This window comes from Daphnia pulex, chromosome 6 (genome assembly GCF_021134715.1).
Source record: "Daphnia pulex isolate KAP4 chromosome 6, ASM2113471v1".
Classification (NCBI taxonomy): Eukaryota; Metazoa; Arthropoda; class Branchiopoda; order Diplostraca; family Daphniidae; genus Daphnia; species Daphnia pulex.
The window spans coordinates 124831-138350 of NC_060022.1; the positions used below are offsets into that span (position 1 = coordinate 124831).

At 43.7% G+C, this 13520-nt stretch overlaps 4 protein-coding genes across 5 annotated transcripts in view; 2 read left to right on the forward strand and 2 right to left on the reverse strand.

Annotated features, from left to right (window-relative positions):
* Window positions 1-13520, reverse strand: part of LOC124195517 — a 67845-nt gene that overhangs the window by 11124 nt on the left and 43201 nt on the right. The window lies entirely within an intron of this gene.
* On the forward strand, window positions 669-5150 carry LOC124195505 (coiled-coil domain-containing protein 66-like). Of its 2 annotated transcripts, none has more exons than XM_046589939.1 (12): window positions 669-931; window positions 1034-1148; window positions 1305-1752; window positions 1872-1962; window positions 2061-2133; window positions 2218-2326; window positions 3214-3357; window positions 3461-3846; window positions 3946-4081; window positions 4195-4313; window positions 4495-5008; window positions 5071-5150. In XM_046589939.1, the coding sequence occupies exons 1-12, from the start codon at window positions 877-879 to the stop codon at window positions 5122-5124; spliced, it is 2244 nt and encodes a 747-aa protein (XP_046445895.1). In that variant the 5' UTR covers window positions 669-876; the 3' UTR covers window positions 5125-5150. The 2 variants fall into 2 exon arrangements, with proteins under 2 accessions (XP_046445895.1, XP_046445896.1); XM_046589940.1 differs by having other exon boundaries at window positions 4546-5008.
* Window positions 5600-8045, forward strand: LOC124195514 (neurofilament medium polypeptide-like). Its single transcript, XM_046589953.1, has 5 exons — window positions 5600-6171; window positions 6241-6484; window positions 6543-6611; window positions 6678-7079; window positions 7141-8045. The coding sequence occupies exons 1-5, from the start codon at window positions 5989-5991 to the stop codon at window positions 7191-7193; spliced, it is 951 nt and encodes a 316-aa protein (XP_046445909.1). The 5' UTR covers window positions 5600-5988; the 3' UTR covers window positions 7194-8045.
* On the reverse strand, window positions 8050-12410 carry LOC124195515 (tetraspanin-18-like). Its single transcript, XM_046589955.1, has 9 exons — window positions 12093-12410; window positions 11919-12002; window positions 11705-11806; window positions 11514-11588; window positions 11325-11393; window positions 9718-9891; window positions 9032-9061; window positions 8774-8875; window positions 8050-8662 (listed from the first exon to the last, which is right to left on the reverse strand). Exons 1-9 carry the CDS (start codon window positions 12159-12161, stop codon window positions 8570-8572), a joined length of 798 nt encoding a protein of 265 aa, XP_046445911.1. The 5' UTR covers window positions 12162-12410; the 3' UTR covers window positions 8050-8569.

The following is a 13520-nucleotide window of genomic DNA, read 5'->3' on the forward strand; positions in this document are numbered from 1 at the left end:
AAAGGAGAAAATTAATTAGTAATTCTTTTAGTACAATGGATGTATGATTGTATATCATTTGTAGAATTAGACAGGAAGGATTACGTTTCCACGTAACTCTTTGAATAAAAAGTCTACAGGCGCCTACACTTGATTGATATTCTTTCCGTGACCGACTAAACGCACTCCTTGAGTGATATGATTTAAAAGTAGGTGAAAGCAAAGCGAAAATGAACGATGTAGCATGCCTGCTGGTTAATATTCGGTAGACACGACATTTAAAATAAATAAGAAATAGTGTTGACGTGTTGTACCCTTTACGAATTGTTGGCTAGCTATAAATAAACTGAAGGTTGACCACCGCTGCGCTTGAATGATTACCTAGCTGCCTGCCTGCCTATTTTTAAAAACAATGGCGAACGTATAGACCCCGGAAACCTATTGTGTTACATATACACTTGCACTATAGAATAAAAGAAAGAAAAGAAAAATCAATTTTACGACCCCCTACGTGTAGTGTAAGAGCGCAACTAAAAGAATATGGCGCGTGTGAATCTGAATTGTGCACCCAATATCCGTGTGTGTGTTGTGCGTTTGATGGTGGAAATATCGCGCTGGGTAATACGCATTCGTCAACAACAGCTGAGGTCGCTGGTCGCTCAGTTACGCAAAGAGAGCGTCGCCTTTCCATCAAAACTAAGAGAGAGAACAGGTAGGGAGTTACCTTGGTGACGGCGTGGGAGTCGTACGTGTTTTATCGATTGCCACTCTTTCAACCCTCATCTGGCGTGGATTTCCGGCATACATGACAGTTCGGTTCGGTCCGTCGTGCTGTAGTTATTGCACAGCCATTTCTCTCCCTTGGTGTGACAACTCTCCATCAGACATCCACCAGGTATGGAAAAACCTTCGCTGATGGAACTCAAGCGTCAACAATGGGCCCGCGAAAGAGGTAAGTCATCCATCACATTTTAAATTTGGTTTAAATTAGTTGGTCAATTGGGCAAACGAAGAGAGTATATACAATCAAATCATCGCGTCTATTATATAACAGAGGAGGCCAAAATCGACTGGTGTCCATGGGGACGTCCGGGTTGCGGCGCACCGTTGAAATGGAACCGGAGCTCGGCCCGAAGCGATTCACGCTTGACTCCTGTCGACAATAAAAAGTAAGCCCACAGCACCACAAGCCCAATGATCCGCGAATTATGTCGAAAAAATCAAATATGTGGACGGATGACGGTCATCTAGCCGTCATTTTCGTTTCCGTTATTGTTTTAGCGCTGCGTAAATAACATGGCGATATTGTTTCCTGGATATATCAGAAACGACAACTACCTGCCTCCACTCAACTGGACGACTGGATCACATCAACACGAACAAGTTCAGCAAGCGCCGCCCGCCACCGCACCGCCTCCGCCGCCGCCTCCGCCTCGGCGATCAAAGCGTCACGCCATCAGCCACACGGTGACGGACGGTGAAACTTCCGGCTATCAGAGTGACAATCACTTCATCGATCCATCGGCTCCTAATTACCATCTGCGCCACCGCCGTCAATTGTCGTCGTCCAGGGGACCCAGCGTCGAGCCCATGCCGGACACCTCAAATTCTTCCAACGTCATCATCCACCATCACCACTCGACTAATCAAGAGCAAATCAATTCCAACCGTCACGACGAGGCCAATGAAATTTCGGCCAGGGCCGATTATAAGTTTCTCGAGCGCAAAAAGTGGGTCCAAGATGGAACTGTCCCCTACGACCTTTACCCAGAGGTAATGGGCTCTTTTTTATTACGTATACAAATTATCGATTAAATAAAGCATGGCTGCCTTCATGTGTTTGATTGGGGCAAGATCAAATGATTGAATTGATTATTGGTTGGCATCTCTAGTGTCTTCCACAGCTTTACGATAGGTCGACTCCACCTCGATGGGTGGCCCGTCCGACCAACGCTTTTGTTCAGACCGAGCCTCTTATGTCAGGTGGGTACTATTAGATCACGTCTACACACATTCCTTTTGTTTGCCAATGGGCCACTGATTAGCATCTTTCGTGTCGTCTGCCGGCGATCCATCAGCAGACCGGACCTTGGGCGACAGTTCCAGTATCAGCCGTCATCAGGCTGTCGTCCAGCACTGCGCAACCAATGCGGCGTGAGTGTGATTGTGTCCATAGAGAATAAGCGGAAAAGTTGAGATCCCAATTGATTTATCGCCCATATTTTGGTTGTAATGCAGTCCCAGCTTTCTGCGTGGCCAGAATGTCGTGGTGGATGTCGCCGAGTTGGCCGAGAGGGAAAGGAAACGGGCCAAAGCCAATGAACTGCAGCGGGTGCTCCTTCAGCAGGTAAAAATGACACATTGATTTCTATATAACAGTCTCTAGCTCTCCATAAAAGGCGCATAAAGGCCAACAGCATATGCGATGCAGACGAGAAACCGTTTACTAACGTGAATTATAATATTCCCGACTGGGTTGGATCGATATAATAATAGAAAAAGATAAAACAATAGAAACATTCCAAAAAAATATGCCTGCTGTCGTTGCCATCACGCGGCTGGAATTGTGTAGCCTAATATATAGATTTGGATGGCAAAAGTAGACAGCCGGAAAATACAAAATAAGAAATGAAGACGAAAAAAAGAAGACATAATAATGGTTCTAATATTTCAATAGCGAATGTTGAAGTCAAGTTGCCAGGGTAACGGGCGTCGTGACTTTTGGCGCCGTATGCCGAATATGCGACAGCACGTCCTGTCACCAACTTAAATAGACGTATAGTATAGTGCAGTATAAGGCCTCATGCAGCTGGCAGAACAGCCCAACTTAAACGACGGATAAAATCATGGCTATGTAAACCTTCCGGCGACACGCGATCCTGCGGAATATGATGATCCATATCTAATATATCCGCAGGCAGACATGCGAGACAAAATGCTCTTATAGAAATCATCTATTTTGTTGCATTTCACTTAATCATTTGTTAGATCTATGTGCCCTCTGTTCACAAACAAAAAGAAAGTAGGAAATTATTACGAATTTCCTACTCGCATGTTGTTCGATTTGGACATGGGTATATATAAAGTCAGAGGGTAAATTCCGGCTGTGTGGAATATGGCATGTGCATTTCGGATGGCAGTTGAGAGCGACCGATGGAGCCGTTCAGACAGCAGCCGAGAGAGTCGGGATGCGTCTGCATGAATTTCCGCCAATTGAAATTGTTTCTTGTCCAGTTGGCAGAGAAGGAGAACCAAAAGCTCCTGGAGAAAAAGAGACAACAGGAAGAAGAGGAGAGACAGGAGCTGGAGCTGCAAAGGCATTTGGAAGCCGAGCGACGTCAAATTGAAGAAGAGCGACGACGGGTCCAAGAGAAAAAGGTAACGCCATATCTTACATGCACTCTCATTGTTCAAAACTTGCTTCAGGGGAGGCAGCTCTATTACTATTAGGTATTATTCTTAAATTCCATGTTGAATTCAGGAGGCAGAAGAACGACGATTAGAAGCAGTTAAGGAGGCGATTGCCGGAGCCCAGCAGAATGCCTTGGCTGAGAAACTGGCACGCAGGAGGAACCTGCAGAACCGGACGGCGGTAGTCCAACCGGCGTCGGACAACGACCCGGTGGCGGCATCAGTTTCTGTCCGGAGTGAAGACAGATCGACGCCGGCGCACCAGCACCAGCTGCAGCCAACACAAAGGGAACCGACGGAATTGCGACACGCAATCATTTCCACACCGCGACCCCAACAACTAGATAAAGGCACGTTAACTCGCTCATCAGTCGACGCCCAAGTTCAAACGGACCAGCAGCAACTTCAAGTCGCTTGTCGCTGTGAAACCAACAACCCCCGGTCCCGTCAGTCTAGGTCAATATTTACTCTATTTTAAAAACAAAATTTTTTATCATGTTTATTTCGTTGAGATAAAATTGTAAAGTTATCAAACCTGTTTGTTTATCACGATAGACACAAAATAGCGGCAACAACCGAAGAAGAGCGTCCAGGAACGCAAATGTCGATGATCGCCGTGAAAAGTCAAACGTCGACCAGCACGACCAATCGCCCGCAATGGAACGCCCACAAGACCAATGCGAAATATCAAGTAAGAAATAACAACCCACAATGAACTAATAGAATTCCGGCCATTGGATCATCCCGTCTTTCATCTTGTGTAATTCTTTTTTTTTTGAATTCTCATTCGTGTTGGTTACGCAGAGCCAGACGGAAAAGGATCCCCGATTTCTCCAGCGTCGTCGTGAACGTCTCCGGCGTCGCCAGAAACTTTTGCTGGAGAAGCAACTCCACGGCTCGTGGCCATCCAGCGAGAATTCCGGGTATCTTTGCGTCCCATTATTATTCTATTTCGATAGATGGTTGCTTTTAACACCATTTCCACGGCGCGCATGCTGCTGTTGTTGTTGTTGTCCCGGCTGTGGAAATGGTGTTAAGGCGGCGCTGTCATCACGCGTGATTGACTGTGGACTGACCGACGTCGATTCCCGTGTGCGCATGAAGGAGCCAGGAAGAAATGGGAGATACAATATTCTTCCCGTTTTTACCCGGCAGCGGAACCGGCGTACCGCACGAAAGGTATTACGAGGCCCTCCAGGCCGCCGCCGTCAGCCGCTACTATAAGAAAGCCCCGGCTGTCAACCATCACCAGCACAACAAATTGATGGCTGGACGAGCAACCAGCCAATCGGACAACACAGTCGAGCTCATCATTCCGCAACCGGCTCAACTCGTCTCCCAACCACCCGTCGCCCCCACCGTTCGATCCCAGTCCAGGCAATTGTCGTCGCCACCTGTTCCGGCTGTCCTCAAAAAAATCCAAATGTCAAACGGCGAACCTGCCGCCGCGTCCACCTCTTCCGGCGGTGAAAAACACGAATGGGAGAATTACGATTCTCCCAGCGACCAGCCCGTCAAAATCGACAAAGATTTCGAAAATTTACAAATCAAAGAGCAAAGGCGATGCACTGAACAAGACAAACAAGATCTACTCTATCGCTTATCCGTTCTCAAGCAGGTAATCAATTTTAAAAGCAAGATTTAATTAATTAATTGGAAAATCTCTTTTTTAATCCGCAGAGTTTAGAACAGAGGAAAACAGCCTTGGATAAAGTGTCTTTGACTTCTCAATAATGAGCACTTGCTCAAAAAACCATTTCCAAAATAAGCTTCTTTTTGACTCACTTGCGTAACAAACCAATAATGTTCGACTCTGCTGCGCAATCAAATACAGATTTTTATGAAAAAGATAAACCGCAGGAATGCGCTCGCCTTTTTTATTGCACTTGCTGATCCATCAGTGATTTTTTCAAAAGAAAAACCGCAAAATTGGTCAATAAAAACCACAAAGCACAAGTATTGTAATGAACTTTTGAATTACAAGATGGCGTAGTAAAGGAAGTTGTGTCAGCACTCGGCTGTCAATCCGATTTAAAGGCCACAAGGCCTGGGACCTTCCTCCCGAAAAACCGGAGACGTAACAGCGACGTGCTACCTCTGCAGCGCTCCCGCCTTATATCGTTACCGACAGCGGGTACAGCATGCTCAAATCAGGAAAGACATTGGCCGCTAGAGGCAGCACCAAGCACTCTATTACATACAGTAGAAATGGAGAGCGATGACGGGCCTTTGGTTTAGAGTGTGACGTGCAACAGGTGACAGATCCAGTGTTGCCCGCTGCTGGACAGATTCTCCAAGTCGGAAGGCTTGACTCTCTTTTTGGCTTCTGTTATTCTTTTTTTTCTTTTTCAGATTCCTTTTCTTTGATTATTAATTAACCTACTATGACAGGTTCTCTACACATTTCATTTCCTTTGGGCCTGATCTGCTGACTTTACTGCTCCCTCTTGACCAACTTGACAATTCACTTCTGTGGCGGCTCTCGGCTTACCTTCGTGTCCGCCCATCTCTCCCTGTCAAAAAAAGAGTCCATTTTGAAGTTAGGTTTTTTGTGTTGCAATCCTTACTCTTCCAAGTTTACTCAACTCAGTTTCACCAATGTTTAAAATGGAGGTCGATAAATTCCTTTCCCACTCCCAGTATGCCTTGCCTGTGGGTGGGGTGCTGATATTAGCAGTACTTGTGTTTACTTTTGGCTTCAAAACTGTCGCTGAGCCCACATTCGACAGAAGTTCAGGCAACGAAGAGAAGAAGAAGAAACAAGTCAAACCAAAGACAAAGGTATTGAAACCATTCATTGGACAACCAATGATGACATTTGCGCTTATTAAACTTTTATTTCCTTTGTAGGTGAAGAAAACTGTTTCTGCATCTCCTGAACACAATGGAGAGCCCAAGAAACCAAGCACTCCATCTCAACCCAAACCACCTCAACCCAAATCCCCACAACCCAAGGTTGCTGCCAAAAAGGAATCGCCCAAGAAGACAACTAAAGTCGAGCAACCAAAGAAAGCCGAAGTGGAAGTCGCCAAGCCTGAGAAGAAGGAATCTCAGCAAAAGAGGAAGGAACTCAAACCAGCAGATTTCGACGAAGGTACACATTCACATTCTTTAACTGCATTTGTGTGGTTACTTACTTAATTCAAACTTAGGAGATTGGGTGCAAGCTGTAAGCAAAAAGGACAAGAAGAAGAAGCCGACTGATGGTGCTTCAGCTAGTGGTAATGATGTCCATTTCGAAATCAATCCAAGTGTTTGCGACTGAATGTTTTGAATTGAAATTGCAGCTAGTCCAGCAACTTCTCCTACTCACAAAGCTGGCAAGAAAGCTGACAAGAAGAAGAAGGAAAAGAAAGAAGAGGAAATTAAGAGCAACGAAATGCCCATCGAGAATGCCACGAACGATGTTGCTGCCGTCCAGGAAGTGGAAGTGAAGGCAGCCAAGGTGGAAGTCGCTGTTGTGCCTCCCAAAGAATTCGTCGCCGTCAAAGTCGAGCCCGCCAAAGTGGTGGAAAAGGAGAAGAAAAAGGCTAACGAAAAGCCTGCCGCCCAACCTGCTGCCGCCGAGAAAAAGGAGAAGAATAACAACAACGCCAACAGTGCCATCCCGAAAAAAGCCGACAAGGTCGAAGCTAAACTCGTTGCCGAGAAAATTGCCGAGGCACCCGCTGCTGTAAACAATTCAGATGGTAATTTCACACATTTTTCCCCCGGTGACGTCATCAAAAAAGTAACAACCTTTGATTATAGATACGTGGCAGGAGAACAAGAGCAAGAAGAAGAAGAAGGCCCGCCGTGATTAACCACTTAAACGTCTGCACCGCCTTGTAATGCGGAATTCTGAAACCGATGGGCATTGTAGTTCAGAGGGTGTTCATCCTATCACCTCCTACCCGCAAATCAACTTGTTTTGTGCAAAAAAAAATAAGGTCGATGGTATTTTGTTTCATGTTTTTTTCTTAATTGATTTGAGCCTTTTTTTTTTCTCTTTATACCCGACTCGGTGCTCTTTTTCCTTTATTTTTGGTGATTATAGTCGAGTCTTCTTTTTTTTTCTTATTATTATTTTCTCGTGTTCACACTCGAAATCCGTTTCGTTGTTGGCCTGGATACATTTTGGAGATATTTCAAAAGGGTTTATATGCATGTAATATTTTTTGCTGTATGTGTTTAGTGAAACTGTTTCCGTGTGGTGACACATTTGCGATTCGTGTACGATCCATATCAAAGTGACTTACATCATCATAGAGAACTGTCGGGAAAAGTAGACACCTTTTTTTTTTAAATATTGGCAATCCGAGCTCATTTTGTCGTCTTGGTATATGCCGATTGGGGTTAAGAGATTTAAAAACCAAAAAAAAAAAAAGATTTAAAAAAAAAAGCTATCTGAACTTATATTCCTAGTTACGACAGAAACAACCATTCATGTGTGTGGGATTGAAATTCTATTTTCTATCGGTCGTGGGATTATGTTTAATTGGGGACCAGAGTGTTATTTTTTTGATTGATTCTGTGTGTGGCTTCCAATCGGATAATTTCCCCCTTTATTTAGGTCACATGAAATGCGGTGAATGGGTTTTTTTGTGTGTGCGTGTGTAATGAAAATATTCACAAGATGGTCAACATTAAATTGAGAAAGATGATATGAAAAATCACGACTAGTTTATAATTTCTTTTATTTTTTAAATCTGTGTTGTTAGTATTTCTCATGACAAAACTTTACACAGTGATGAGCACAAGAAAAACAACTTTAAGCGATGCAACGGACACACACATACTACAATTTGATCTGTGCAATTCCCGTAATAATAATAACTGTAATAGGTTCTATTTGTCTCTGTACTATTTTTCCTCCGGGATAAAAACCAAACAAAGTTCCACCCGAGCGATCACAGTCAACTGCATCGCCCTGTCCTTGTTTGTCAATGTGTTTGAATTTCCGTCTTTCTCACAGTCTCTCTCTCTCCGTCTGTTTGAATATTAGTCTCATATAAATTAATAGAATAAGGTGGGCCATTGGCCGGCAATTTTTGCTTGAAATGACACATGCTGCCCTCTCGGAATGTTAGAAAAATAATGGGGGTAAAATTGATCGGCACACTTGTGTTGATGCAGCATGAGGGCGGCTAATGCGTGTCATAAAATATAGTCTGCAATCAATATAATTAAAAGTAAAGTTTTAAGGCAACTCGGAGGGTAGTGGGTCGTTGGCCATGTCAGTTTCGTGTTGGCGTAAGCGTCTCCGGGAGAGAGTTCGTGGGCGTAAGCTCGTCTGTAGAATTTTAAATAAATTTAAATAAAAAAGTCACAAACGTCGATCGTAACAGATGACAAGAGAAATCCAGCGTGAGTGACGCCATAGGCGGTAATTTCGAATGGCTACCTGGAGTCGGCGCAAGATGAAAAGGGCGACGGCGGCTGCCATGAATTCGACGGCTCCTATCGTAGCCAATCCGGCGACCCAAGCCACTTTGTTCTCTTCAAACTGAATGATGCAACCGAGAGAAGAAAAAAACATAAGCCACAACATTCAAATAACCGTTATAACAAGACAAACCCGAATAACCGCTGATTATAGGACAAGCGACAACAGCACACAACCCCAAAAAAGGAAAAAAACAAAATTCATGTGAATATTTACCCATTTGTGGAGTTTCTGTCCGCATCCAATCTGTTTGTTTTCCCGAATTCCATTTTCCCGTGTCGGAGGTAAGAAAAAAAGACAAATAACAACATCGTTTGTTAAACACACTATAGCTGCATTCTAAAGTCAAAAGAAACGAAATCTTTGTGCCGAAAACATCCCGAAGAAGAAGCAACGGTTAACACATTCACGCGCGGCATTTCCTGCTCACGCTGTATAGCTTATATACAAATGACATAGCAGGACGCGAGACTTGACGAATGGCGACATCAATTCCTCCGCGTGATTATAGTAATGACAGACGTTGTTATTCAACCCCCTTTTTTCTTTAAATTTCAAAGAATTCCTTATGGCGCATCCGCACGTCATCCAGCGACCGAACAGATGCGACGGCCATCAGAGGCGCCCCATCATCGGTCATTTCAGACGTGTTAATAGTCACCTTTTCGCCGACGTTGTAACGAGACGTCGTTAAGTACACAAGAGGTCCCTTACATTTTTATGCGGGACTTCTACATTTGCCTTTTCACCAAAAGACAAAATGGGATTGTGTCACGACCGGCCATATATCTCACGGGATAAAAACCAACAACAAATGGCCCTCCCTATCCTTATATTCATTTCTAGTTTGCATATCACGACCAAAGATGATTGATGTTTTTCTTCACCATTTCTGTTCTGACCTGTTTCAAGCGCATGTGCGGAGTGGTGAAGGTGGTTTCGTCCCAATCGGAACGTGCTATCGGGCTGCCATCGTCGTCCGTGCTGTTGTCGGTGTGCGGCTCGTAGCACGAATCGTCGATGGGCAGCGTCGAATAGGCGAACTCTTGCGGTCCCGAGAATCCGCAGCATTCCATCTATACAAGAAAAAAAACAGAATTACTCAAAAAATAACACACAACCAACGATGGCATATTCGACCATCTGCCGTATTGTTCATCATATAGACAAGGCGCTGTGGTTTCTCCATCCGATATTGGGAGAGATTTATTCAGGTTGGCCTAACCGTTTCGGTATTTTCTTAACGGCGTCGGCGCGTATATGTGTGCCATGCGTCGCCCATATTTCCGTGCTGATGCCATCAACTGCCGGGCCAATCAAGCCAACAGCCCCTTCGCAACATGTTGACATGTTGCCGCTGCTCGTCCTCCAACATATCGGGACTTGTGTTACAGACTTGGCGGTTATATTACAGAGTTTTTGACCACCCATTTACACGCAGCAGAGAGTGTCAACATTTATTAAGTGCGGGAAACTGCTGGCACCGTCGACTTTCCGGCAGCAGAGCGAAAAAAACAAAAAAACAATTGTCTCTTCTTCTTCTTCTCTTTTTGAGCGTGAATTAAAAGAGAGCAAACAAGGAAACTGTGTAAGACTATACAAAGTTTAAAAATAGTAAAAGCCGAGTATAGGGATATAAAACGACGAGAGCCAACACCTGCTGTTCTTTCTTTCGTTCCTACAACGGACACAACGGCAGCCATTCAGCACAATCAAAAGAATATTCTAAACGAAAATTAAAGAAAACTATAAAATAAAAGATAGCCCCAAGAATAAACCTAGTGAGGAATTCTACATATGGCCAACAGCATCTAGAAATAAGAGATTCCATGTACCGTATAAACGACGTCTAATGTATCTAATCTACAATTACGCAAACGAAATAACAAGGTCGGACGAGAACATAATAAGATCTGGACAAAATCTCTTTCTATTCTGGGGGCGGTGCTCAATGCCCCGGGAACTTTAAATTTTAAAAAAGGAAACGTCGTGATGTAGAGAGGAGATATAGAGATGAGAAAAAAGATGGAAGCCCAACTTTTTTTTTTAACAATGGTCGTTGAAAGAAAATTCAGGGTGGGCAGTAGCGCAGTACTACCTACTTTACTTGCGGGCTTTTCAGGTAATAATAACGCCAAGATTGGAAGTAGGCCATTGGTTTTTCTTTTTTCTTTTTTCTAAAACTCAACGTGCCATCTGTTTGTTTTTCGTTCAATGGATAGCAGGGATCCGGGGGGATGTTTAGTCAAGCGTGCGGGCCAGCACACACTATATACCCGCCCCACTGACCGGGACTATGATGAAACGGGTGGCATTATTATTCAAGGAATCTGTCGACAACTGGTGGGTATTGTTCATTATAGATTCGCTTCTAGCTAATACTACATCTATATAGCTTGTTTTTACTAGTATCGATAGGGTTGACGACCGCCAATGATGAATGCTAGTATCTCTTGATTTTCAGACAGAACATGTTGCTGTGTTGGTTTGAATAAACGAGGTCACTTACATTAAGCTGAATCATATTCCTCGTGCCTTGGTTGAGTTCCAGCCATCCGTGCTCCACCACATCTACCGTCTGTTGACGACGATTGTTGTTGAATGTGAAATTTAGGAAAAAAAAGAGGAAAATTAGACGTGCCACTAACAAGAAAGTTTGCACAAATAATAGAAAGAGAGACGGAAACGAATAACTGACCTGAATTTGAATTATGTTGAGGGTGATGATGCCACCGATTTCTCCCAAGATGCAAAGAACCGAAGCGCCAAGGAACTGAATATTTAAATGAAATAATCATAACATGAAAAAAGCTTTCATGTTAGCTATAGACATCCCTTTCAAAATTCAAAGGATATGTCGCATAAAATATTGAAAATGGCCGGACGTACCAAACGAATGAGCCAAACGCTTTGACTAACTGTGCCAACCCATCCGACCAGTCCGTTGATGAACAGGAAGAATCCCAGGGCGATCACCGTATACGTAAAAATCTATAACGGCCATCGAAATGGTCAATCGACACGCGAAAATAAAGGCAAAATGAGCAACCAGAATATAAATAAACATGCGCATGTACATGCGTATAAATGTCGTCCATCATACCAGAGTTCCGGAGAGGAAGCGATTGACTGTGGTCGATGTAGCCAATACCCAGGACATGTAGCCGATGACAATACAACCGAGAAACTGCGCAATATATAAATATAGGGGTATATAAAACATTTAGCGCAATCTAAACAACGTGATTGACACGCCAAATATGAAATTGACACTCACAAAGATGAGGACGGACAGGGCGGTGAGGACGTGTCTCATCCAGCCCCAATTTTGCTTCTTGAACGACATGGCGAAATAACACACACTGGATGCAGGACGTGAAATACTAGAACCTAATCGAATAAACTTCAGCTGAGGGCGTGAAATATCCAACTTGTGAAGCACGTTAGGTAATTGACTTGAAATCTTCTCGGCGATGACTTATATTTGAAAATAAGTTTCTATCCATCGACTACTCCGGCTGCTATTTGGACGACGACTGACTCAAGTGGCGGTGAGAGCCTCTTGTTTTGAGAGTCCCGCTCGGCCCTTAGGTGTGCCACATTTCTGTTTTTTTCGTTTCTTTCTTTTTTAAGTACCGCAGAGTCTCGGCGCTGTATATACGATTGGAGTATACTGCGCTGCTGCTGTAATAATCGGTGCTGGCCGGTCTCGCAGCAGCCGGCCAATTCGACGCCTAAATGACGCCCCATTGTACAGGCAAACACGGAAGATGTATAAACTAATAGCCATTTTGATTTCTAGAAGAAACATTCTTTGCCAAGTCAGCCTCGTCGTCGACTCGCATTAGATCTTCAACCAGATTCCGTCTGGAAATAATGCGCAGTCAATTGAAAAAAAAAAACGAACAACTCACGAACGATGGAACGCGATAGTTATTCGGCGTCGCGATTCGCTTAAACGGTTATGGGAACCAGCGCTTTCTAAATTTTGTTGCTAATCAATCTTCTTTCTCGACTTTCTTCACATTTTTTTAATTTCTAGGAGAAATTCAAAATCATTCAGCGCAACTGGACAATAATCGAATTTGGGTTGGCTCCAGTTTTATTGTTTTAAAAAAAAAGAGGAAATTCAGTAGCCCCACAAGTTTCAATTAATAACATCAACCCTCATCATATTCTTCCCCCTTCTCATTTCCGGTCGTGCGGAAATGAGCTCATCTGACATTGACCGGAAGTGCGCTGGAAATAATAGACACACAAAAACTGAAAGATCAATTCAAACTCCTGCCCATGAATCAATTGAATTCATAACAAAGGAGGGGGTAAAAAAGAAACACGCCCCTGTGATGAGCGTGTACAAGTTGATGACCAAATATCGTGGCTTGATGAAATACCCTATCGGGTTGATTTAATCAGTTTGAAATATACACAAGACCTTTTTTAACAGTTAAGGAGGAATATATTAATGATTGCGTGTGTTGGCAACAAACCAATAAATGTGTAAGACAGTATGTATGTATACGGTTTGTCCACCGTTGTCTTGGCTGAACCGTCATTGCGCGTGGGAATTGGAGGAGTGCGCCACTTGGATTTTTCTTCCCTCGTTCCCCATTAGTGGGCGCACTCTGTTTTAGGTTTTCATTCGTTATTATTTTTTATTTTTTTTTTCGTACTATACCATTAATAAATGAAATTCCGGCGGGTG

Excerpts from the sequence above, each read along its gene's own strand:
- LOC124195505 (XM_046589939.1), top strand. The coding sequence starts at position 877 with ATGGAAAAACCTTCGCTGATGGAACTCAAGCGTCAACAATGGGCCCGC. Across the intron at positions 4,082-4,194 it reads AGACCAATGCGAAATATCAA|AGCCAGACGGAAAAGGATCC; the intron begins GTAAGAAATAAC and ends TTGGTTACGCAG. Across the intron at positions 4,314-4,494 it reads CCATCCAGCGAGAATTCCGG|GAGCCAGGAAGAAATGGGAG; the intron begins GTATCTTTGCGT and ends GTGCGCATGAAG.
- LOC124195514 (XM_046589953.1), top strand. The coding sequence starts at position 5,989 with ATGTTTAAAATGGAGGTCGATAAATTCCTTTCCCACTCCCAGTATGCC. Across the intron at positions 6,172-6,240 it reads AAGTCAAACCAAAGACAAAG|GTGAAGAAAACTGTTTCTGC; the intron begins GTATTGAAACCA and ends TTTCCTTTGTAG. Across the intron at positions 6,485-6,542 it reads ACCAGCAGATTTCGACGAAG|GAGATTGGGTGCAAGCTGTA; the intron begins GTACACATTCAC and ends ATTCAAACTTAG.
- LOC124195515 (XM_046589955.1), bottom strand. The coding sequence starts at position 12,161 with ATGTCGTTCAAGAAGCAAAATTGGGGCTGGATGAGACACGTCCTCACC. Across the intron at positions 11,807-11,918 it reads GCTTCCTCTCCGGAACTCTG|ATTTTTACGTATACGGTGAT; the intron begins GTATGATGGACG and ends TGGCCGTTATAG. Across the intron at positions 9,892-11,324 it reads GGAATATGATTCAGCTTAAT|ATGGAATGCTGCGGATTCTC; the intron begins GTAAGTGACCTC and ends TTTCTTGTATAG.